At 45.8% G+C, this 27,018-nt stretch overlaps 1 protein-coding gene across 1 annotated transcript in view; it reads left to right on the top strand.

Moving 5' to 3' along the window:
* dysf (dysferlin, limb girdle muscular dystrophy 2B (autosomal recessive)) overlaps window positions 1-27,018 on the top strand; it is a 322,715-nt gene that overhangs the window by 31,789 nt on the left and 263,908 nt on the right. Inside the window, exon 4 of the mRNA XM_078555028.1 lies at window positions 11,279-11,384. Coding sequence (XP_078411154.1) covers window positions 11,279-11,384 — 106 coding nt within the window. The remainder of the gene's footprint in view (window positions 1-11,278; window positions 11,385-27,018) is intronic.

The following is a 27,018-nucleotide window of genomic DNA, read 5'->3' as shown; positions in this document are numbered from 1 at the left end:
AGGTACTTTTTAAAGGATGTGAGGCAACCCGCCTCCAGCACCCTCCCAGGCAGTGCATTCCAGACCGTCACCACCCTCTGGGTAAAAAAGTTTTTCCTCACATTCCCCCTAAACCCCCTGCCCCTCATCTTGAACTTGTGTCCCCTCATACTGACCCTTCAACTAAGGGGAACCACTTATCTATCCACCCTGTCCATGCCCCTCATAATCTTGTACATCTCGATTAGGTCGCCCCTCAGTCTTCTCTGCTCCAGCGAAAACAACCCAAGTCTATCCAACCTCACTTCATAACTTAAATGTTTCATCCCAGGCAACGTCCAGTGGTGGATCTCCTCTGCAGCCTCTCCAGTGCAATCACATCCTTCCTATAATGTGGCGACCAGAACTGCACACAGTACTCCAGCTGTGGCCTCACCAAGGTTCTATACAACTCCAACATGACCTCCCTACTTTTGTAATCTGTGCCTCGATTGATAAAGGCAAGTTTCCCATGTGCCTTTTTCACCACCCCACTAACATGCCCCTCCGCCTTCAGAGATCTAAGGACACACACGCCAAGGTCCCTTTGTTCTTCAGAACTTCCTAGTGTCATGCCGTTCATTGAATACTTCCTTGTCAAATTATTCCTTCCAAAGTGCATCACCTCACACTTTTCAGGGTTAAATTCCATCTGCCACTTATTTGCCCATTTGACCATCCCATCTATACCTTCCTGTATGTAGCCCAAGACACTCAACCTCTCTGTTAACCACCCAGCCAATCTTTGTGTCATCTGCAAACTTACTAATCCTACCACCCACATAGTCATCTATGTTGTTTATATAAATGACAAATAATAGGGGACCCAGCACAGATCCCTGTGGTACGCCACTGGACACTGGCTTCCAGTCACTAAAGCATCCTTCTGTCATCACCCTCTGCCTCCTACAACTAAGCCAATTTTGAATCCACCTTATCAAATTACCCTGTATCCCATGTGCATTTGCCTTCTTTATAAGTCTCCCATGTGGGACCTTGTCAAAGGCTTTGCTGAAATCCATATATGCTGAATTGGCTGAAGACTGGCATCTGTGATTCTGGGGACCACCAGAGGAGGCCGAGATGGATCATCCATTCGGTACTTCTGGTTGAAGATTGTAGCAAATGCCTTATCTTTTGCACTAATGTGCTGGGTTCCTCCATCATTGAGGATGGGGATATTTGTGGAGCCTCCTCCTCCAGTGAGTTGTTTAATTGTCTACCACCATTCACGACTGGATGTAGCAGGACTACAGAGCTTAGATCTGATCTGTTGGCTGTGGGATCGCTTAGCCCTGTAGTCGTGTGTTATAGCTTCACCGGGTTGACACCTCATTTTTAGGTATGCCTGGTGCTGCTCCTGGCATGCCCTCCTGCACTCTTCATTGAACCAGGGTTGATCCCCTGGCTTGATGGTAATGGTAGAGTGGGGGATATGCCGGGCCATGACAATCATCATACCCAGATTGTGTTTGAGTTCAATTCTGCTGCTGCTGATGGCCCACAGCACCTCATGGATGCCCAGTCTTGCATTGCTAGATCAGTTTGTAATCTATCCCATTTAGCACAGTGGTAGTGCCATATATCATAGTGAAGGGTATCCTCAATGTGAAGGCAGGACTTTGTCTCCACAACGACTGTGCGGTGGTCACTCCTACCGATACTGTCATGGACAGATGCACCTGCAGCAGGCAGGTTGCTGAGGATGAGGTCAAGTATGTTTTCCCTCGCCATCTGCCACAGACCCAGTCTAGCAGCTATGTCATTTAGGACTCAGCCAGCTGTGGTGCTACCAAGTCACTCTTGATGACGGACATTGAAGTCCCCACCCAGAGTACATTCTGCACCTTTGCCACCCTCAGTGCTCCCTCCAAGTGACGTTCAACATGGAGGAGCACTGATTCATCAGCTGAGGGTGGACAGTACATGGTAATTAGCAGGAGGTTTCCTTGCCCATGTTTGGTCTGATGCCACGAGACTTCATGGGGTCCGGAGTCAATGTTGAGGACTCCCAGGGCAACTCCCTTTCACCTGTATACCACTGTGCCGCCACCTCTGCTGGGTCTGTCCTGCCAGTGGTTCAGGACATACCCAGGGATGGCGATGGTGGAATCTGGGACATGGTCTGTAAGATATGATTCCGTGAGGATGACTATGTCAAGCTATTGCTTGACTAGTCTGTGAGGCAGCTCTCCCAATTTTGAGACTAGCCCCCCAGATGTTATTGAGGAGGATTTTGCAGGGTTGACATTGCAGTTGTTGTTTCCAGTGCCTAGGATGATGCCAGGTGATCCTTCTGGGTTTATTCCTTTTTTGTGACTTTGCAGTGGTTTGTTACAGCTGGGCGGCTTGCTAGGCTATTTCAGAGGGCATTTAAGAGTTGCTGTGGGTCTGGAGTCACATGTAGGCCAGACCAGGTAAGGGACGACAGATTTAGTGAACAGCATTCGTGAACCAGATGGGTTTTTACAACTGTGGTGGTGGGATTTGAACCCAGATCATTACTCTGGATCACTAGTCCAGTGACAATACCGCAACACCATCACCTTTCTCACCAGCCTCTAAATGTACAGAGCATAAGAGCAAAATACTGCAGATGCTGGAAATCTGAAACAAAAACAGAAAATGCTGGGAAAACTCAGCAGGTCTGACAGCATCTGTGGAGAGAGAAACAGAGTTAACATTTCAAGCCTGTATGACCCTTCTTCAGAGCTCCGAAGAAGTTCACGGGGCAGTTGTTGTCACCGCACTCCTGTACTGTCTTGAGACCTGGGCTGTGTATCAGCAACACTTAAGAACGCTAGAGAAATTCCATCAGCAATGCCTCTGCCACATCCTCTGGATTCAATGGGAGGACCGTCAAACAAATGCTAGTGACCTTCCTAAAGCCAGCACCACAAACATTCAGGCAAATCAAATTCAATGGACTGGACACTGTGTCCGGGTGGTCAAAAACCATCTCCCCCACCGGGTCCTGTTTCCTCAACTCTCCAATGGCCAGCGTTCCAGGGGAGGACAAAGGAAACGCTTCAAAGACACTCTGAAACTCTCCTTGAAGCTCGGCAGCATTGACATTAATGACTGGGAGGCGCTCGCTACCCATCGTTCAAAATGGTGACAGCTTGTCCATCCAGCTGCATCGCGCTTTGAGTCCCAACGTCTTCGTGATGAGGCAGAGCGGCAGCAGAGAAGGAGAGAAAAGGAAGCAAATCCTGCGCTCCGGATCCCACTGCCTCCTGGGACATCCTGCCCCATGTGCCCTAAAGATCTGTGGGTCGGGAATCGGCCTGTTCAATCACACGAAAACCCATGGCAGCAACTCGTGACCCTGAGTAGATGTCATCTACCTATCCAGGGACAGCCGACAACAGCGATCCTCCCTGAGGCACGATGCCTGGAACTGCACACTCTGAATGGGATCTAACTAACTAGAGCTTTAAATAACTGAAAGTAACTTCCACTAACTAAGGTGTATCCTTAATAAAGTGTGTACTGGAAGCGTGTTATGTTCCTGGGCAGGCAGTCTAAACTTGGAAGTCCTGCAATCCTCAACTAGACCTCAGCTCAATCCTGCGCATTCCGTGCTATTCGCCAGGATAAGGGTCAGACACTTTGGCAACAGTTGATGGGCCATTTCCTGATTGCTAGCCCTCAGCCTGGCTTACTGGAAGTGCCTCGGGTTACTGCTTGCAAACAGCTGGCAAAACGCAGTCACTCTCAGGCTGGCAGGAAAGGCTGCACATAAACCAGAGTATTTATAGAGATCTGAGTCACTGGGACTCAGTTGAAAGAATTGGCCCAAAGAAATCTTGGTGTACATACACAGGAGTGATATCTGTTTGTTGCTGAGGATAACACTCGTGTATATATATATATATATATATATATATATAGTATAATAACCCACTGTGTGTTACTATATAAGATACACTATTTTGTGTCCCAGTAATATAAGATGCATCATGTAATATATACAGTGTTATGGCAAGCACCAAATGGTGTATTATGTTAGAATATATGCAGTGATATGCCCAATTACACATGTATGTTATATAATATATATATAGTTATAACAAGTAATGCATAGTATCTTATTAAATACTATACAGGGATGTTATCCCCACTGTTTGTAAAGATGTGTTCTACACAGTGACGCAAGGTGTATTATTATATACAGGAGTGTTATACCCATAATGCAAGGAATGTTATATATTATCTTTCATTTGTTCATATAATGTGAGTGTCCCTGGCAAGGCAGCATTTATTACCTGTCCCTAATTGCCCTTAAGAAGGTGGTGATGAGCTGCCTTCTTGAACCGCTGCAGTCCATGTAGTGTAGGTACACCCACAGTGCTGTTAGGGAGGGAGTTCCAGGATTTTGACCCGGCGACTGTGAAGGAACGGCGATATATTTCCAAGTCAGGATGGTGAGTGACTTGGAAGGGAACTTCCAGGTGGAGGTGTTCCCATCTGTCTGCTGCCCTTGTCCTTCTAGATGGTAGTGGTCGTGCATTTGGAAGGTGCTGACGAAGGAGCCTTGGTGAATTCCTGCAGTGTATCTTGTAGATGGTACACATTGTTGCCACTGTGCGTCAGTGGTGGAGGGAGTGAATGTTTGTGAATGTGGTGCCAATCAAGCGGGCTGCTTTCTCCTGGATGGTGCTGAGTTTCTTGAGTGTTGTGGGAGCTGCACTCATCCAGGCAAGTGAAGAGTATTCCATCACACTCCTGACTTGTGCCTTGTAGATGGTGGACAGGCTTTGGGGAGTCAGGGGGTGAGTTACTTACCGCAGGATTCCTAGCCTCTGACCTGCTCTTTAGCCACAGTATTTTTATGGCTAGTCCAGTTCAGTTTCTGGTCAATGGTAATCCCCAGGACGTTGATAATGAGGAATTCAATGGCAGTAATGCCATTGAACATCAAGGGGCGATGGTTAGATTCTATTTTATTAAAGATGGTCATTGCCTGGCACTTGTGTGGTGCAAATATTACTTGCCATTTATTAACCCAAGCCAGAATATTGTTCAAGTCTTGTTGCATATGGGCACGGACTGTTCCCCTATCTGAGGAGCTGTGAATGTTACTGTGTAATCATCGACGAACATTTCTACTTCTGATCTTATGATGGAAGGAAGGTCATTGATGAAGCTGCTGAGGATGGTTGGGCCTAGGACACTACCCTGAGGAACTCCTTCAGTGATGTCCTGGAGCTGAGATGACTGACCCCTAACAGCCATAACCATCTTCCCTTGTGCAAGGTATGATTCCAACTAGTGGAGAATATTCCCCCGATTCTCATTGACTCCAGTTTTGCTTGGGCTCCTTGATGCCACACTCGGTCAAATGCTGCCTTGATGTCACCTGACCTCGGGAGTTCAGCTCTTTTGTCCATGTTTGGAGCAAGACTCTAATGCAACCAGGTGCTGACTGGTCCTGGCAGAGCCCAAATTGAGTGAGCAGGTTATTGCTGAGTAAGTGCCATTTGATAGTACTATTGGTGACGCCTTCCATGAATTTGCAGACGATCGAGAGTAGACTGATGGGGCAGTAATTGGCCGGGTTGGATTTGTCCTGCTTTTTGTGTTCAGGACATACCTGGGCAATCTACATTGCCAAGTAGATGCCAGTGTTGTAGCTGTGCTGGGTTAGATTGGTCAGGACGTGGCTAGTTCTGGAGCACAAGTCTTCAGTACCATTGCCAGGGCCCATAGCCTTTGCAATATCCAGTGCCTTCAGTCATTCCTTGATATCACGTGGAGTGAATTGAATTGGCTGAAGACTGGCATCTGTGATGCTGGGGAGCTCAGGGTGAAGCCGAGACCAATAATCCACTTGGCGCTTTTAGATGAAGATTGTTGTTAATGCTTCAGCCTTATCTTTTGCACTGATGTGCTGGGCTCCCCATGATTGAGGATGGAGATGTTTGTGGAATCTTCTCCTCAGGTCAGTGTTTAATTGTCCACCACCATTCACGACTGGATATAGCCGCGCCTCAGAGCTTTGGTTTGAACGGTTGGTTATGGGATCGCTTAGCTTTCACTGTTCAACACAATTTCAGTCCTCTGTTGTAGCTTCACCGGGTTGACATCTCATTCTTAAGGTAGGTATACCTGGTGCTACTCCTGGCATGCTCGCATTCATTTCCCATTGAACTGGGGCTGAACCCCCAGTTTGCTGTTAATTCTAGATTGAGGAATATACCAGGTCATAAATTTACAGATTGTAGTTGAATGCAATTTTCCTGCTGCTGATGCCACACAGTGTTGTATATTTTATATTTTTGAGCTACGCAGAGATGACACACCAGCTTATATGTGTGTAGGAACTTTATTTACAAGAGGCTTTTAGAATATCTGCTCCAGCAACCTTGACAATTTGTTTACTTTTTTCTGAGTCCACACCCCCACTTAACTAATCGAGCACACTGAGCATCAACAGTAAACAGACGTACATAGTCAAACAAAAAACAATTGACCAATTGAAAACTACACACAGCACGTCATGAATGACCAATTTTGAGCTGCTAGATCTGTTCTGACTCTTTCCTATGTAGCATGATGGTACAAGCTAAACATGATGGATGGTATCCTCAGTGAAGAGATGGAACATTGTTTCAACATAGAAACATAAAAACTAGGAGCAGGAGTAGGCCATTCTGCCCTTCGAGCCTGCTCCGCCATTCAATATGATCATGGCTGATCCACTATCTCAACGCCATATTCCTGCTTTCTCTCCCTAATGACCCTAATTTCCAAAAATTTGTCAATTTCTTTCTTGAATATACTCAGTGACCTCCACAGCTTTCTGTGATAGAGAATTCCACAGGTTGACCACCCTCTGAGTGAAGAAATGTTTCCTCATCTCAGCCCTAAATGGCCTGCCCCATATCCTGAGACTGGGGCCCCTGGTTCTAGACTCCACAACCAGGGGAAACATCCTCTGCATCCAGTCTGTTTAGCCCTGTTAGAATTTTGTACATTTCAATCAGATCCCCTCTCATTCTTCTAAACTCTAGTCTATACAGGCCCAGTCAAACCAATCTCTTCTCATACAACAGTCCTGCCAATCCCCCGTATTAGCCTAGTGAACATTTGCTGCACTCCCTCTATGGCAAGTATATAATTTCTTAGGTAGGAAGACCAAAACTGCACACAATACTCTAGGTGTGGTCTCACCAAGGCCCTGTATAACTGCAGTAAGACATCTGTACTTCCGAACTCAATTCCTCTTGCAATGAAGACCACCACACCATTTGCCTTCCTAGTTGCTTGCTGCACCTGCCTGTTTACTTTCATTGACTGGTGTACAAGGACGCACACATCCCTTTGTACATCCACATTTTCCAAAATATCGTCGTTTAAATAATACTCTACCTTTCTGTTTCTCACACCGAAGCGTATAACTTCACATTTATCCACGTCATGTGTTTGCCCACACACACAACTTGTCTAAGTTGCCCTGTAGCCTCCTTGCATCCTCCTCACAACTCACAACCCCGCCCAGCTTTGTGTCATCAGCAAATTTGGAAATATTGCATCATCCAAGTCATTTATATATATTGTGAATAGCTGGGGCCCAAGCATTGATCCCTGCGGTACACCACTAGTCACCGCTTGACACCCAGAAACAGACCCATTTATTCCCATTCCCTGTTTCCGGTCTGTCAACCAATTCTCAATCCATGCCGGTACAGTACCCCCTGTTCCCATGTGCTTTAATTTTGTCCACTAGCCTCTTGTGTAGGACTTTATCAAAAACCTTCTTGAAATCCAAATACACCACATCCACCGCTTCTCCCTTATTTATTCTACTAGTTACATCCTCAAAAAACACCAGTAGATTAGTTAAGCATGATTTCCCTTTCATAAACCCATGCTGACTTTGTCTAATCCCGTTAATGCTTTCCAAGTCTTCTGTAACCACGTCTTTTATAATAGACTCTAGCATTTTCCACACTACTGATGTTAGGCCAACTGGTCTGTAATTCTCTGTTTTTTCTCTCCCTCCTTTTTTAAATAGTGGGGTTACATTTGCCATCCTCCAATCTGTAGGATCTGCTCCAGAGTCTATAGAATTTTGGAAGATGACCACCAATGCATCCACTATTTACAGGGCCACTTTCTCTAGTACTCTGGGATGTAGATTTTCAGACCCTGGGGATTTTTCAGCTTTTAACCCCATTAATTTCTCTAGCACCATTTTTTTTTTTTACTAATACTGGTTTTCTTCAATTCCTCCCTCTCGCTAGAGCCTTGTTTCCCTGACATGTCTGGGAAATTATTTATGTCCTCTTTTGTGTTCAATTCTTCTGCCATTTCTTTGTCCCCCGTTATAATTTCCCCTGTTTCTGACTGTAAGGGACCTACATTTGTCTTCGCTAATCTTTTTCTCTCCATGTATTTATAGAAGCTTTTTACAGTCAGTTTTTATGTTCCTTGCAAGTTTACTCTCATACTCCATTTTCCCCTCTTGGTCAATCCTTGTGTCCACTTTTGCTGAATTCTAAACTGTTCCCAATCCTCAGGCTTGCTGCTTTTTCTGGCAATTTTATATGTCTCCTCTTTGGATCTAATACTATCCCTAATTTCTTTTGCAAGCCGTGGTTGAGCCACCTTTCCTGTTTAATTTTTGTGCCAGACAGGAATGAATAATTGTTGTAATTCATGCATACGTTCCTTAAGTAATAGTCATTGCCTATCCACTGTCAACCCTTTTAGTAAGCTTCCCCAGTCCATCATTGCCAACTTGCACCTCATACCCTCATAGCTCCCTTTACTCAGATTCAGGACCCTAGTTTTGGATTCAACTTCTTCATCCTCCAACCTAATGAACAATTCTATCATTTTATGGTCACCCTTCCCCAAGGGACCCCTCACAACAAGATTATTAATTAATCCTTTCTCATTGCATATTACCCAGTCTAGGAGAGCCTGCTCTGTAGTTGGTTCCTCAACATATTGGTCTAAAATACTATCATGTACACACTCCAGGAAATCCTCCTGCACAGTATTATTGCTAGTCTGGTTTGTCCAATCTATATGTAGATTAAAGTCACCCATGGTATCAGGTGTACCCTTATTGCATGTGTCTCTAATTTCCTGTTCAATGCCTTCCCTTACATCTCCATTACTGTTTGGGGGCCTATAGACAACCCCACCAATGTTTTCTGCCCTTTGGTGTTTCTTATCTCCACCCAAACATATTCCACATCATGATTTTCTGAGCCACTATCAAGAGATGAGGTCCTGCAAGCTGAATGTGGGGAGTTAGGACGTAAGTTTAAAAAGTAGCATCTCAAATCTCAGGATTACTACCAGTGTCACGTGCTAGTGAGAGTAGAAATAACAGGATCTATCAGATGAATATGTGGCTGAAGAAATGGTGTAGGGGGGAGGGATTCAGATTGCAGGGACATTGGGTCCAGTTCTGGGGAAGGTGGGACCAGTACAAACAGGACAGGTTGCATCTGGGCAGGACTGGGATACAACAAGGTGGTCATTCCTACTAATGCTGCCATGGACAAATACATCTGTGACAGGTACATTGGTGAGAGTGAGGTCAAATAGGTTTTTCTCTCTTATTCGTTCCCTCATCACCTACTCAGGCCCAGTCTGGCTGATTTGTCTTTTAGGCCTCGGCCAGCTCAGTCAGTAGTGGCGCTGCCGAATCACTCTTTGTGATGAGCATTGAGTGCATTCTGTGCACTTGCTACCCTCAGTTCTTCTTCCAAGTGGTGTTCATGGAGGGCCAGAATGGAAAAAAAACAGTAAAAACTGGGAAATAAAGATACTGGTCCGAACTGTTTATTCCTATTGGGGGAATATTGATTCATCAGATGAGGGAGGGCAGTACGTGGTAATCAGCAGGAGGTTTCCGTGCCTATGTTTGACTTGATGTCATGAGGCTTCATGGGGTCCAGAGTTGATGTTGAGAATTCCCAGGGCAACTCCCTCCCGACTGTATACCACTGTGGCACCACCTCTGCTGGGTCTGTCCTGCCGGTGGGACAGGGCATACCCAGGGATGGTGACGGTAGTGCCTGGGACGGTGTCTCTAAGGTATGATTCTGCAAGGATGACTATGTCAGGCTGTTGCTTGACTAGCCTGTGAGACAGCTCTCCCAACTTTGGCACAAACCCCCAGACGTTAGTGAGGAGGACTTAGCAGGGTCGACAGGGCTGTGTGCACCTTTGTCAATTCCGGTGTCCAGATCGGTGCCGGGTGGTCCATCCAGTTTTATTTTTCTTTTGACTTGCCAGGGCCATTTCAGAAGGTGGTTGATATGCAGCCACGTTGCTGTGGGTGTGGAGTCACATGTAGGCCAGTAAATTTCTTTCTCGAACTCTCAGCACTCCGTCCACTTGGATTAAAGATATAAAAAGCTGGAAATGCTCAGCAGATCAGGCAGCATCTGTGGAGAGAGAAACAGAGTTGACGTTTCAGATCATGACCTCTCATCAGAGGTTGTGTCACAGACCTCGAATATTTACTCCGTTTCTACCCCCACAGATGCTGCCTGACCTGCTGAGGATTTCCAACATGTTCTGTTTTTATTTCATATTTCCAGCACCTGCAGTATTTTGCTTGTGTCCACCAGGATTGTTGTTGCCAACTCATTGATAGCACTTCCACCTGCAACTGTCTGACCCTGAGACACACGTGTAATACATGTAATACCAGTAACACACAGTATGTTGTTGTCTAATGTGCATGCAGGAGTATTAGGCTTCAGTAACACAGAGTGTGTTATTATACAATGTTTCTAGGGGGTGTGTCACACAGTCATGCACAGATTCAAATCTAACACCAGAGACTCGTGTGCATCACCCAGGCTGACGCTCCAGTGCGTTTCTGAGGGAGTGCTGCACTCTCGGGGGTGTTGCCGTTCAGGTGACACGTTAAACCGAGGTCCCAGCTGGATGTTAAGAAACCCACAAGAATGCCTGAAGGGGAGTAGGGGCACTCTCCCCGATGTCCTATCCCATATCTTATCCCTCAGCCAATATCTGATCACATTGCTATTTGTAGGAATTTGCTGTGCACAAATTGGCTGCTGTGTTTCCTACATTAACACAGTGGAAAGGGCTTTGGTCCCGAGGTCAGGAGGCACTGTTTCAAACACTAATCCTATTTCCTTACTCGGTTTATGATCATGTCCTGGTGTTGGCTCGCACAGCGCTGACTACTCAATGGTCAGAGGGAATTCTTAACCCTGTTCTTAAATTGTAGACTTATTCTGCGCTGTTCTTTAATTCACAGGTTTCTGGGTGATGTTCGAACCTCCTTAAGAGATGTACTGAGCTCCCCGAACCTAATGGCCAAATTCAATCTGGCTTTGCTGGACACCAAGAAACAGAATACTGGGGTAAGAGAGTATAAGCATTTTAACTCACACTGTCACTCAGTAACTCCTCTCCCCCAGCACCCTATGTTACTGACTGTATCTCTGCTAATGTTAATCCAGATCCCTCACACTGCTCACAGAGCGCTTACTCTGGTCCTGCCATTGTCACATCCTGCTTTCCACTCTTAATGTCACCAGTAGAACCTCCTTTAGCCAGTATCACCACTATTAACAACCCTTTGACCTTTTGTTCATGACATCTTTGTCAATTTCTCCTTTGCCTCTGCCTACCACTTCTACCCAGCTTTACCTGTTCCGCCCCCTTAAACAGTATATATTTCACAACATCTCTACTTCCCTTTAGCTCTGTGAAGAAGAGTCATAGGGACTGGAAACGTTAACTCTGTCTTTCTCTCCTCAGATGCTGTCAGACCTGCTGAGTTTTTCCAGTATTTTTTGTTTTTGTTTCAGATTTCCAGCATCCGCAGTATTTTATTTTTGCCTTCCCTCACACTGCCACTTAGTAGCTCCTCTGCCCCAGCTAACCTGTGTTACTGACTGTATCTCTACTGATGTTAATCCAGCTCCCTCACACTGTCATTCAATAACTCCTCTCCCTAACACCCTGTGTTACTGACTATCTCTGCTAATGTTAATCCAGCTCCCTCACACTGTCACTCGGTAACCCCTCTCCCCCAGCACCCAATGTTACTGACTGTATCTCTATTGAAGTTAATCCAGCTCCCTCACACTGTCACCCAGTAACCCCTCTCCCCCTGCACCCTGTGTTACTGAATGTATCTCTATTGATGTTAATCCAGCTCCCTCACACTGTCACTCAGTAACCCCTCTCTCCCCCAGCGCCCTGTGTTACTGACTGTATCTCTACTGATGTTAATCCAGCTCCCTCACACTGTCACTCAGTAACCCCTCTCTCCCCCAGCACCCTGTGTTACTGACTGTATCTCTATTGATGTTAATCCAGCTCCCTCACACTGTCACTCAGTAACCCCTCTCCGCAGCACCCTGTGTTACTGACTGTACCTCTAGAACCATAGAATCATAGAACACTACAGCACAGAAAAACAGGTCATTCGGCCCTTCTAGTCTGTGCCAAAATGTTATTCTGCTAGTCCCACTGATTCTATCCTATTCTACTGATGTTAATCCAGCTCCCTCACATTGTCACTCAGTAACCCCTCTCCCCCAGCATCCTGTGTTACTGACTGTATCTTTACTGATGTTAGTCCAGCTCCCTCACACTGTCACTCAGTAACCCTTCTTCCCCAGCACCCTGTGTTACTGACTGTATCTCTACTGATGTTAATCCAGCTCCCTCACACTGTCACTCAGTAACCCCTCTCTCCCCCAGCACCCTGTGTTACTGACTGTATCTCTACTGATGTTAATCCAGCTCCCTCACACTGTCACTCAGTAACCCCACTCCCCCAGCGCCCTGTGTTACTGACTGTATCTCTACTGATGTTAACCCAGCTCCCTCACACTGTCACTCAGTAACTCCTCTCCCCCAGCACCCTGTGTTACTGACTGTATCTCTACTGATGTTAATCCAGCTCCCTCATACTGTCACTCAGTAACTCCTCTCCCCCAGCACCCTGTGTTACTGACTGTATCTCTACTGATGTTAATCCAGCTCCCTGACAATGCCGAGAGAAAGTGCAGATGGAGACGGTGACACCTGACAAAGGCTTACTTTTATATAGTGACTTTAATATAGTAAAGCAGACTAGGTGCCTCACTGGAGCATTATCAAACATAATCCCGCACCTGGCTATATAAAGCGATATTAGGTTAGGTGAGGCAATTTTTAGGGAGCATCTTAAAGGAGGAGAGAGAGAGAGAGAGAGAGGCGGGGGGGGTGTTCAGGGATGGAATTCCAGCAATTAGGGCCCAGGCAGCAAAAGGCACAGCCACCAGTGGTGGAGCAATTAACATTGGGGATGCGGAAGAGGAGTGCCGAGGCCAGAGTTGTCGGCCTCTTTACTTTCTAATGCACATTGACTTTCTGTGAGTTTCTGCTCTTTTGTGGTTTTACTTTATACCCCAGCTGTAATGTGGACTGAGGTTGATGCCCTGTGTAATTATAGCTTTGTGAAATGATCAATGGGTCATTGCAGCTTTAACAGGCCTGGCTCGCACTGGAGCGGCAGGGTGGGGGGTGGTGGACGGCTTTAGTCGCTCAGATTGATTCCCCCAGCTGGCTTCCATTTGCGACTGTGGAATCTGAGAAATCTGAGTGAATCAGCAAAGGGAAAGCCAAGAGCTTGTGGCTGTGTGAGTCAGAGCAGAGTAATGCCTGCAAAATTGGAGACACCGAGAACACTGACCAAGGACTGACTGACAAGCAAGAGCAGAATCAATCAGTTCGTCTGAGTGAAGTCACTGACAGGTTTCAACTGGAGAGGAAGAAGGCATCGAGGGAAGGGTAATCAAAAGCCGCTCCCATTCCCTGATTAAGAAGCAAGATCACTGATTAAAGAGGCCTCGGAGAGGGTGCGGAGGAGATTTAGCTGTGGAGAGGGTCATGGAATCATGACGCACAGGAGGAGGCCATTTAGCCCATCATGCTTGTTCTAGCTCTTTGATAGACCCTGCCTTCTCTGTCCGCGCAGCCCTGCACGTTTTTCCTCTTCAAGTGCTCACTCAATTCTCTTTTTGAACGTTATTATCGAATCTGCTTCCACCATCCTTTCAGGCAGCGCGTTCCAGATCGTAACAATTCACTGCACACGGAAATGTTTTCCCTCATGTCGTCTCTGCTTCTTTTGCCAGTTACCTTAAATCTATCTCCTTTGGTTACCGACCCTTTTTCAAGTAGAAATGGTTTCTCCTTATTCATCCCATCGACATCCATCAATATTTTGAACGCCGTGATCAAACTTCCTCTCAACCCTCTTTTCCCTGAGGAGAACAGCCCCAGCTTCTCCAATCTGTGCACAGAACCACATTCCCTCACCCCCGAGACATGAGGGAAAACATTTTTATGCAGTGAATTGTTACGATTGAGAATTGAAGAGGAATAACGTGCAGGGCTGTGCGGAAAGAGCAGGCAGGATCTATCTAAGAGCCGGAGCAATTAACCATTCTAGTTAATCTTTTCTACACCCTCTCAAAGGCCCTGTTGTTCTGCCTAAAGTGTGGTGCCCAGGATTGGACACAATACTCAGCTGAGGCCTGACTACTTGTTTTATAAAGGTTTAGCATAACTTCCTTGCTTTTCTCCTCTATTTCTCGATTTATAAAGCCAAAGATCCCTTATGGGTTTTTTAAACAGCCTTCCCTTTTGTCACTCAAAGATTTTGTGTAAAGACACCTGCAGGTTCCTCTACTCCCGCATCCCCTGTAAATATTGCACCATTTAGTTCATTTTGCCTCTCCTCATGACTCTTAAATGTGTCACTTCACACTTCTCTGGGTTAAACTTCACCTGCCATGTGTCTGCCAATCCAGGAGGACATAGACCCATGGGGGTCTATGTTCTCCTGTCACTACCCTCCTCATTTTGCACCACATTTCTGAGTTGTGTATATCTGCAAACTTTGATAGTATGCCCTGTACACTCAAGTCCAGGTCATTAACATATTTCAAAGAGAGCACTGGTCCTAACGCTGAATGTTGGGGAACACCTCTATTTACCTCCCTCTAGTCAGGAAAACTACCGCCTATCACTACTCTCTGATTCCTGTCTCTTAGCCAATTTTGTATCCATACTGCCTCTCTGTTAACCAGCCTATTAGGGTGGTACTTTGTAAAATGCCTCTTAAACGTCCATATGTATAACAAACATCATTCCCCCATTAACCACCTCCATATTCTCAACAAAGAACTTGTTCTAGTTAGTCAAACATCATTTGCTTTCAACAAATCCTCGTTTACTTTCATTTATTTATGAGTCGATACTTTTCCAAATGCCAATTCAATTTCTTTCCCTGGATTTGAGTATTCTTTAAATGGTGAAAAGCTAAGGAGCAGAGGAGGTCCAAAGAGAATTTTGGATCCATGTACAAAGAATGCTGGAGGTCTTGAGGTGCAGTGGGTCACACTCCTTAAACTCCGGCTTTGAGTTCCACTCCAGGACTTGATGGCCAAGGAAGGTGTGTTCATAACGTGGCCAGACAGGTTGAGTATCAACCTGCCAATCCTTCCAACACACGCCAATGGCAGGCGGTAAGAGCCGGAGAGATTCCTGGTCAGCCATGTGATGGAAAGCAAGTTGGAGCCTCTACCATCACTATCCATAGCTCCAGACGACAACATGCATAGAAAAGTGCATGTTGCCACAGCAACTTGGGCTCCCTGCATTACTGAACTGCATTACTAAAATCTAGTGGGCGGGTACAAAGACTTATCAAAAATACTAGCTAGTGGTACAAAGCCCCGGTTAGACAACATCTGGAATACTGTTCACAGTTCTGGGCGTTGCACCTTAGAAAGGATAAATTGGCCTTGAAAGGAGTGCAGGCCAGATTCACCAGAATTTTACCAGGTTTAAATTACGTGGAGAAATTACATAAACTAAAAAAGTGCCGGAAATGCTCAGCAGGTCTGGCAGCGCCTGTGAAGAGAGAAACAGAGTAACAGGTCCGCAGCCTTTCATCAAAACTGGCAAAAGTTAGAAATGTAATAAGATTTGAGCAAGTGAAAGAGGGGAAGGTGGGAAGAAAAATAAAAGGCAAGATCTGAGATCGGGTGGAAGACAGGAAAGATTAAATGATAAACATATTGATGGCGGCAGAGAGGTGTAGGAGGGGAATTCTGGAGCTTAGATAGCTGAAGACAAGGCCACCAATTGTTAAATGATTAACATTGGGATGCTCAAGAGGCCAAAACTGGAGGAGTACAGATCCTACTCCAACATGACCTCCCTACTTTTGTAATCTATGCCTCGATTGATAAAGGCAAGTGTCCCATATGCTTTTTTCACCACCCCACTAACATGCCCCTCCGCCTTCAGAGATTTATGGATACACACGCCAAGGTCCCTTTGTTCCTCAGAACTTCCTAGTGTCATGCCGTTCATTGAATACTTCCTTGTCAAGTGTATCGCCTCACACTTTTCAGGGTTAAATTCCATCTGCCACTTATCTGCCCATTTGACCATCCCATCTATATCTTCCTGTAGTCCAAGACACTCAACCTCACTGTTACCACCCGGCCAATCTTTGTGTCATCCGCAAACTTTCTTATCCTACCCCCTACATAGTCATCTGTGTTTTTTATATAAATGACAAATAATAGGGGACCCAGCACAGATCCCTGTGGTACGCCACTGGACACTGGCTTCCAGTCACTAAAGCATCCTTCTGTCATCACCCTCTGCCTCCTATAATTAAGTAAATTTTGAATCCACCTTATATCAAATTACCCTGTATTCTATGTGCATTTGCCCTCTTTATAAATCTCCCATGTGGGACCTTGTCAAAGGCTTTGCTGAAATCCATGTAAATTACATCAACTGCACTACCCTCATCTACACACCTGGTCACCTCCTCAAATAATTCAATCAAATTTGTTAGGCATGACCTCTCTCTGACAAAGCCATGCTGACTATCCCTGATCAAACCTTGCCTCTCCAAGTGGAGATAGATTCTCTCCTTCTGAATTTTCTCCAATAGTTTCCCTACCACTGGTGTGAAACTCACTGGTCTGTAGTTCCGTGGCTTATCTCTACAACCCTTCTTAAATAGCGGAACCACATTAGCTGTTCTCCAGTTCTCTGGCACCTCCCCCGTGGCCTGAGAGGAATTAAAAATGTGGCTCAGAGCTCCTGTGATCTCCTCCCTTGCCTCCCTCAGCAGTCTGGGACACAAATCATCTGGACCTGGAGATTTGCCCACTTTTAAGCCTGCCAACACCTCCAATACCTTGTCACTCCCTGTATCAATTTGGTCAAGAACCTCGCAGTCTCTCTTCCCTTCATCCTCATTCTCTTGGGTGAAGACAGATGTGAACTATTCGTTCAACACTCTAGCGATGTCCTGTGGCTGCACCCATAGATTGCCACCTTGGTCCTTAATGAGCCCTACTCTTTCCCTGGTTATCCTCTTCCCATTGACATACTTATAGAATATCTTGGGATTTTCCCTACTATTACCAGCCAGAGCTTTCTCATTTTGCCTCTTTGCTCTCCTAATTGCTTTCTTAAGCTCCACCCTCTACTTTCTGTACTCCACTAATGCCTCCGCTGATTTGCTTCCCTTGTACCTGCTAAAAGCCTTTCTTTTCCTTCTCATCATATCCTGAGTATCTCTGGTCATCCATGGTTCTCTGGGCTTGTTACTCCTTCCTATCACCCTAGAGGGAACATGTTGAGCCTATACCCTCCCCATTTCCTTTTTGAACAGCCCCCACTACTCCTCTGTAGATTTCCCCACAAGTAGCTGTTCCCAGTCTACCTTGGCCAGATCCTACCTTATTTTAATAAAATCCGCTTTCCCCCAATCCAAAACATTTTTTGCAACTTGTCTATTTCTTTGTCCATAAACAAGCTTAAATTGTACCAGGCCCCTTATTCCCCACGCTCCCCACTTAGCCCTCCTCCTCAATCATGCATGGTATTTTTCCCCCTTTCAAGATTTACCAATCAAATCACCAATCGCAAAAAGGTACTGGTAAAATGATAACTCCTATTGTTGGCATCTGGTTATAAATATCGTCCAATACACATGCAGCATGGGTCATTCGTGTTAAGAACAGCAATGATATAATGCAGTGTTAGTTTGTGTGCACCCTCTTGGTAATCCCATCGTGACTGTTAAACCAGAGAATACAAATTTTACTTTATCAGCATCATGCACTCTTGCTAATTTGACAGGGAAATATCCTACTCGTTATTTAGAAACACTGTGCAGGTAATAAAGCTGATTTCGGTGATTGTCTCAGCCCTCATTAGCATGTCCTGCACATTGCACCTTATGGACACAGTGACAGTAAATTCATATTTGGGGGAAGATTCAATATTTGCAACCCAGGTGAACTACACAAGATCTTTTCCATTCTGTAGAATTAGAAGAAGATCTTCTCCTGCCTGGATGCACGATTTTACTCAATATACTTATTTCATACAAGAGGCGTAATTGGATTCTATTTTATCAGTAATCTCACAAGGCGGAAAGGTCAAACCACCCATGAGCAACAAAGTGGAATGATTGAACAACATAGGTCTTCACTGTCAGTGAGAAGCATTAGAACCCTCAGGTGTCTCTGTGCGACACAACTTTTAAGAGGCCAGAGCACAAAGACTGATTGGTTCACAATTGTATCTGTGTTTTCTTGATCAGAAAGCCTGAAGACTCTGCTGATTGCTGCTTCTCACTACAATATATTTTCAATATCTACTATGTAACACAACTTTATCGCGATATTTCAATACTTCACGAAACTCATAAAAAGCATCAAGATAGAGTGAGATAACAGATAGCTGGACAAAAGGACCAAGTTGAAGACAATAAAAAAGACTCTTGAGAATCATGTACAGGACAAAACAGGTTACTGAATCACTGTGAGCCAATTACACACCCCTGTCCTGGCAATTTCACCCACAAAACCTGGCCACAGCAAACTTTCATTAGCAACAAAATAAACAGAACTTCAGCCATGATTCCACCCTCTAGGTGACGAAAGTCATCTAGCCCAGCTCTTCTCATCCATCCAGAATGACATACGAACGTATGTATTAGGAGCAAGAGGAGGCCATTCAGCCACTCGAGCCTGCTCCACCATTTGATAACAATGCCTATAATTCTACCAGTGACTACTACTCAAAAGTGCTTCATTGGCTGTAAAGTGATTTGGGACATTGTGAAGGGTGCTGTATAAATGTAGGTTTTGTCTTTCTTTCATTACATCAGGCAGAATGACAGTAGCAATGGTGAAACTGGAGGCCCAATGTGGATTCTCTAAGGATAATTAATCACAGAGCAAACAACTGATGTTAGGAAAGTGGCTACAAGTAAACCACTATGTTTACCAAACAATTCAACTCTGTAGCTAATACAACTTTACTATTCTGACTTTTCTGGCACCAACCCACAATATGCATACACGGTATTTGCCCTTTGACGCTAATGACACTACCCCCAGGATTTGCCAATCAGACATCTATCAACATTTTAGAAAAAAATGTGGATTGAATTGTTGATGTGAAATTTTCAAAGAATATAAATTCAGTGCGACCTTAACTCAAGAACTGCATTGTTTCCCGTTCCCCCGGAAATTACCATACAAATTGTGTTGTACACTGTGAATTTACAGCCTAAAATGGAAATTTGTAATTCATAAATAAAAATCGGCATCAGCAGCAAGAGAGTCAGTCACACCACCACCCAACATCCCCCCACGCCACCCCAACACCCCTTCCTTAGTCAAGGGTTGCTAAGTAAACTTAGCAATACTGCTTTCCATCCCTGCCTTGACTGTTTTTCTTTCTTTGATCTTCTAATGGGATGTGGGCATCTCTCCCAAGGCCAACATCTGTTGCCCATCCCTAATTGCCCTCAAATTGCCCTAGTGGTTTGCTAGGCTGGGAGGTTAAGAGTGACTCATTGCTGTGGGTCTGAAGTCACATGGAGGCCAGGCCAGGTAAGGATGGCAGGTTTCCTTCCATAAGACCATAAGACATAGGAGCAGAAATTAGGCCATTTGGCCCATCAAGTCTGCTCCGCCATTCAATCATGGCTGATAAGTTTCTCAACCCCATACTCCCGCCTTCTCCCCGTAACCTTTGATCCCCTTACCAATCAAGAACCTATCTATCTTGGTCTTAAATACACTCAATGACCAGGCCTCCACAGCCTTCTGTGGCAATGAATTCCATAGATTCACCACTCTCTGGCTAAAGAAGTTTCTCCTCATCTCTGTTCTAAAAGGTCTTCCCTTTACTCTGAGGCTGTGCCCTCGGGTCCTAGTCTCTCCTACTAATGGAAACATCTTCCCCACGTCCACTCTATCCAGGCCTTTCAGTATTCTGTAAGTTTCAATCAGATCCCCCCTCATCCTTCTAAAGTCCATCGAGTATAGACCCAGAGTCCTCAAACGTTCCTCATATGTTAAGCCTTTCATTCCTGGGATTGTTCTCGTGAATCTCCTCTGGACCCTCTCCAGGGCCAGAACATCCTTCCTGAGATACCGGGCCCAAAATTGCTCACAATATTCTGAATGTGGTCTGACCAGAGGCTCAGCAGCACATCCCTGCTTTTATATTCTAGTCCTCTCGAAATAAATGCCAACATTGCATTTGCCTTCCTGACTACCGACTCAACCTGCAAGTTAACCTTAAGAGAATCCTGGACGAGGACTCCCAAGTCCCTTTGCACCACAGATTTCTGAATTCTCTCCCCATTTATAAAATAGTCTATGCCTCTATTTTTCCTACCAAAGTGCATGACCTCACACTTCCCCACATTGTATTCCATCTGCCACTTCTTTGCCCATTCTCCTAACCTGTCCAAATCCTTCTGCAGCCTCTCCGCCTCCTCAATACAACCTGTCCCTCCACCTATCTTTGTATCATCTGCAAACTTAGCCAGGATGCCCTCAGTTCCTTCATCTAGATCATTAATGTATAAAGTGAAAAGTTGTGGTCCCAACACTGACCCCTGCGGAACTCCACTAGTCACCGGCCGCCATCCTGAGAAGGACCCCCTTATCCCCACTCTGCCTCCTGCCAGACAGCCAATCTTCGATCCATGCTAGTACCTTGCCTCTAATACCATGGGCTCTTATCTTACTGAGCAGCCTCCTGTGCGGCAACTTGTCAAAGGCCTTCTGGAAGTCCAAGTAGATAGCATCCATTGCCTCTCCTTTGTCTAACCTACTCGTTACCTCCTCAAAGAATTCTAACAGATTTGTCAGGCATGACCTCCCCTTGATGAAACCATGCTGACTTTGCCCTATTTTACAATGCACTTCCAAGTATTCTGAAATCTCATCCTTAATAATGGACTCTAAAATCTCACCAACGACCGAGGTCAGGCCAATCGGCCTGTAATTTCCTGTCTTTTGCCTCACTCCCTTCTTAAACAGGGGGGTTACATTAGCAATTTTCCAGTCCTCTGGGACCCTCCCTGACTCCAGTGATTCCTGAAAGATCACCACTAATGCCTCCACTATCTCTTCAGCTATCTCCTTCAGAACTCTGGGGTGTAATCCATCTGGTCCAGGTGATTTATCCACCTTTAGACCTTTCAGTTTTCCTAGCACCTTCTCCTTGTTAATGGCCACCATACTCACCTCTGCCCCCTGAATCTCTTGAACTTTGGGGATGTTACTCGTGTCTTCCACTGTGAAGACTGACGCAAAGTACCTATTCAGTTCCTCCGCCATTTCTTTGTTCCTCACTACTACTTCTCCAGCACCATTTTCCAGCAGCCCAATGTCCACTTTTGCCTCTCTATAAAGGACATTAGTGAACCAGATGGGTTTTTACAGCAATCGATGATAATTTCATGGTCAGTGTTACAGAGACTGGCTTTATATTCCAGATTTTAGTAATTGAATTGAAATTCCACCAGCTGCCTTGGTGGGGTTTGAACTGATGTCCCCCGGAGAATTAGCCTGATTCTCTGGATTACCAGTTCAGTGACAGTAGCACGATGCCACCATCAGCAGACATCTGGGCCTAACTTAACCAGCTGAGCACGGATTCTCTGGGAGCTACTGCAAGAAAGTATTCAGCCACTGTTTGGCTTTGCTCCGTCTTCCAACCTCCTCCAGGAAACCTCCTGAGGAGTGGGATCAGCAATAGTGAATTCCACAGGATTCCGGCCTCCAGCTTTCTCTGTCAGCTGTTTCAAACTTCTCTCCCTGGGGCACAAGTTCATTATTTTTAGAAGTAAATCTCTGGTGTTTCTGTGAATGGCAGCAAAACCAGGGCTATGCTTAATTGAAAATGATATATTTTGTGGTTATCATACATTAAAGGCAGTGACAGTTCTCCATCTACACTTAACTCATCAAACACTCCGAGAACAGGGGCTGTACTGGTTGCATGCATGCTGAGCAGTATAAATGGAGCTTTACTCTGTATCTAACATGCTGTAGCTACCCTGAGAGTGTTTAATGGGACAGTGTAGAGAGAGCTTTACTCTGTATCTAACCCCGTGCTGTACCTGTCCTGGGAGTGTTTGATGGGGACAGTGTAGAGGGAGCTTTACTCTGTATCTAACCCTGTGCTGTACCTGTCCTGGGAGTGTTTGTTGGGACAGTGTAGAGGGAGCTTTACTCTGTATCTAACCCCGTGCTGTACCTGTCCTGGGAGTGTTTGATGGGACTGTGTAGAGGGAGCTTTACTCTGTATCTAACCCCGTGCTGTACCTGTCCTGGGAGCGTTTGATGGGGACAGTGTAGAGGGAGCTTTACTCTGTATCTAACCCCGTGCTGTATCTACCCTGAGAGTGTTTAATGGGACAGTGTAGAGGGAGCTTTACTCTGTATCTAACCCCGTGCTGTACCTGTCCTGGGAGTGTTTGATGGGACAGTGTAGAGGGAGCTTTACTCTGTATCTAACCCCGTGCTTTATCTACCCTGAGAGTGTTTAATGGGACAGTGTAGAGGGAGCTTTACTCTGTATCTAACCCCGTGCTGTACCTGTCCTGGGAGTGTTTGATGGGGACAGTGTAGAGGGAGCTTTACTCTGTATCTAACCCCGTGCTGTACCTGTCCTGGGAGTGTTTGATGGGACAGTGTAGAGGGAGCTTTACTCTGTATCTAACCCTGTGCTGTACTTGTCCTGGGAGTGTTTGTTGGGACAGTGTAGAGGGAGCTTTACTCTGTATCTAAGCCCGTGCTGTACCTGTCCTGGGAGTGTTTGATGGGGACCATGTAGAGGGAGCTTTACTCTGTATCTAACCCCGTGCTGTACCTGTCCTGGGAGTGTTTGATGGGACAGTGTAGAGGGAGCTTTACTCTGTATCTAACCCCGTGCTTTATCTACCCTGAGAGTGTTTGATGGGGACCATGTAGAGGGAGCTTTACTCTGTATCTAACCCCGTGCTGTACCTGTCCTGGGAGTGTTTGATGGGGACAGTGTAGAGGGAGCTTTATTCTGTTTCTAACCCCGTGATGTACCTTTCCTGGGAGTGTTTGATGGGACAGTGTAGAGGGAGCTTTACTCTGTATCTAACCCCGTGCTGTACCTGTCCTGGGAGTGTTTGATGGGACAGTGTAGAGGGAGCTTTACTCTGTATCTAACCCCGTGCTGTACCTGTCCTGGGAGTGTTTGATGGGACAGTGTAGAGGGAGCTTTACTCTGTATCTAACCCCGTGCTGTATCTGCCCTGGGAGTGTTTGATGGGACAGTGTAGAGGGAGCTTTACTCTGTATCTAACCCCGTGCTGTACCTGTCCTGGGAGTGTTTGATGGGACAGTGTAGAGGGAGCTTTACTCTGTATCTAACCCCATGCTACATCTACTGTGAAAGTGTTTAATGCGACAATGTAGAGGGAGCTTTATGCTGCATCTAAACCCTTGCTATGCCCGCCCTGGGATGGTTTGATGAATGAAGGAGAGGTGATGGTGTAGTGGCTGGACTAATAATCCAGAGACCCAGGGTAATGCTCTGGGGACCCGGGTTCGAATCCCACCACGGCAGATTATGGAATTTGAATTCAATAAAAATCTGGAATTAAAAGTCTAATGATGACCATGAAACCATTGTCGATTGTTGTAAAAACTCATCTGGTTCACTAATGCCCTTTAGGAAATCTGTCGTCCTTACCTGGTGTGGTCTACACGTGCCTCCAGACCCACAGCAACATGGCTGACTTTTAAATGCCCTCTGAAATGGCCTAGCAAGTCACTCAAACCGCTACAAAGCCTCCAAAAAGGGATGAAACTGGACGGACCAGCCGGCATCGACTGAGGCACTGGAAACGACAATGACAATCTCAGCCCTGTCGACCCTGCAAAGTCCTCCTTACTAACATCTGGCCAAAATTGGGAGAGCTATCTCACAGACGAGTCGAACAATAACCTGACATAGTCATCCTCACAGAATCATATCTTACAGATAATGTCCCAGACACCCACCATCACCATCCCTGGGTATGTCTGTCCAGCAGGACAGACCCAGCAGATGTGGCAGCACAGTGGTATACAGTCAGGAGGGAGTTGCCCTGGGAGTCCTCAGCATTGACTCTGGACACCATGAAGCCTCATGGCATCAGGTCAAAAATGGGCAAGGAAACCTCCTGCTAATTACCACGTACCGCCTTCCCTCAGCTGGTGAATCAGTACTCCTCCATGTTGAACATCACTTGGAGGAAGCACTGAGGGTGGCAAGGGCACAGAATGTACTCTGGGTGGGGACTTCAATGTCCATCACCAAGAGTGGCTCAGTGGCACCACCACTGAGCGAGCTGGCCGAGACCTAAGGGATATAGCTTCTAGACTGGATCTGCGGCAGGTGGTGAGGGAAAAATATATTTGATCTCATCCTCACCAACATGCTTGGCGCAGATGCATCTGTCAGTAGGAGTGACCATCGCACAGTCATTGTGCAGATGAAGTCCCGCCTTCACATTGAGGATACCCTCCATCATGTTGTGTGGCACTACCACCGGGCTAAATGGGGTAGATTTCGAACAGATCTAGCAACTCATGACTCATCCATGAGGCGCTGTGGGCCATCAGCAGCAGCAGAATTGTACTCGAACACAATCTGTAACCTCATGGCCCGGCATATCCCCCACTCTACCATTACCATCAAGCCAGAGGATCAACCCTGGTTCAATGAAGAGTGCAGGAGGGCATGCCAGGAACAGCACCAGGCATACCTAAAAATGAGGTGTCAACCTGGTGAAGCTATAACACAGGACTACTTGCATTCCAAACAGCACAAGCAGCAAGTGATGGACAGAGCTAAGTGATCCCACAACCAACGGATCAGATCTAAGCTCTGCAGCCCTGTCACATCCAGTCATGAATGGAGGTGAATAATTAAACAACTCACTGGAGGAGACGGCTCCACAAATATCCCCATCCTCAATGATGATGGAACCCATCACATCAGTGCAAAAGATAAGGCTGAAGCATTTGCAACAATCTTCAGCTAGATATGGCGAGTGGATGATCCATCTCTGCCTCCTCCGGAGGTCCCCAGCATCACAGATGCCAGTTTTCAGCCAATTCGATTCACTCCACATGATATCAAGGAACGGCTGAAGGCACTTGTTGCTTGTGAAAATTAATGGACAAGCCAGAGCACAGTTGGCTGCAATTTTGTGGGACCAGCTTATTTGCATTTCATTATGGTAACAAACCATTCAGCCCATCTTGTCCTTAATGGTGTTTATCTTCTACATAAACAGTGGTTCTACTCAATTGCATTTGCCTAGTACCCATATCTCTTTATTCCCTTTTCCTTCAACCATCTGTCTAATATATTAGAATCAAACAGCATAATCGGGGGCCATTTGGCCCGTCCTGTCTATGCTGGCTCTTCGAAAGAGCTATCGAATGAGTTTCAATCCCCACTGTTTCCCCATAGCCCTGCAATTTTTATCCCTTCAAATATTTATCCAATTCCATTTTGAAAATTACTACTGAATCTGCTTTACTCACCCTTTCATGCAGCACATTCTAGATCAAAGTAACTTGTTGAGTAAAAAAACTTGTCATCTTACGTCTGATTCTTTTGCCAGTTTGCTTTGGTTTGGTTACCAATCCTTCTACCAGTGTAAACATTTTCTCCCTCTTTATCAAAAACCCTTCTAACTTTGAGTACCCTGATGAAATCACACCTTAACTGGGACGATTTAACATGGTAGATGTTACTGACTTCAATGTGGCTCACCTCCTGTCTCCCCAAAGCCTGTCCACCATCTACGAGGCACAAGTCAGATGGAATTCTCCCCACTTGCCTGGATGAGTGCAGCTCCCACAACACTCAAGTGGCTTGACACCATCCAGTCTGTTTGATTGGCACGCCTTCCACAAACATTCACTCCCTCCACCAGCGACACAGAGTAGCAGCAGTGTGTACCATCTACAAGACGCACTGCAGGAATTTACCAAGGCTCCTTCACCGGCACCTTCCAAACCCACGACCTCCACCATCTAGAAGGACAAGGGCAGCAGATAGATGGGAACATCGCCACCTAGAAGTTCCCATCCAAGTCACTCACCAGCCTGACTTGGAAATATATCGCCGTTCCTTCACCGTCGCTGGGTCAAAATCCTGGAACTCTCTCCCTAACAACACTGTGGGTGTACCTACACCACACGGACTGCAGCGGTTCAAGAATATACAAGTGACATGTGCATCCTGAGTCTGAATAACATAAACACTAAAGTGGACTATTTGGTTGTCTCATATTGAATACTCCCTCAGTGAGGATAACAGTTGCCCTGTGACAAACACCAATGGTGTTGCCGAGGGCTCCTGGTGTAGGGCAGATAATGGAATGGTTTGGGGACTAATAGTGTGGGTGCAGACTAATAGAAAGAAAAAAAGAATTTGTATTTACCTTTAAATCACCTTTCACCATCTCAGGAAATTCCAGAGTGTAACCGATGAAGTACTTTTGAAGTGTAGCCACATCCCAGTTGTGTACAGTAAGCTCCCACAAATATCAACATGGTAGAGACCAGATAAACTGTTTTGATGATGTTGGTTCAGGAATAAATATCAGCCAAA

The sequence above is a fragment of the Cetorhinus maximus genome, chromosome 1 (assembly GCF_964194155.1).
Source record: "Cetorhinus maximus chromosome 1, sCetMax3.hap1.1, whole genome shotgun sequence".
Classification (NCBI taxonomy): Eukaryota; Metazoa; Chordata; class Chondrichthyes; order Lamniformes; family Cetorhinidae; genus Cetorhinus; species Cetorhinus maximus.
Note: the sequence above shows the minus strand (reverse complement) of the source record. Positions and strands in the feature narration are given on the sequence as shown.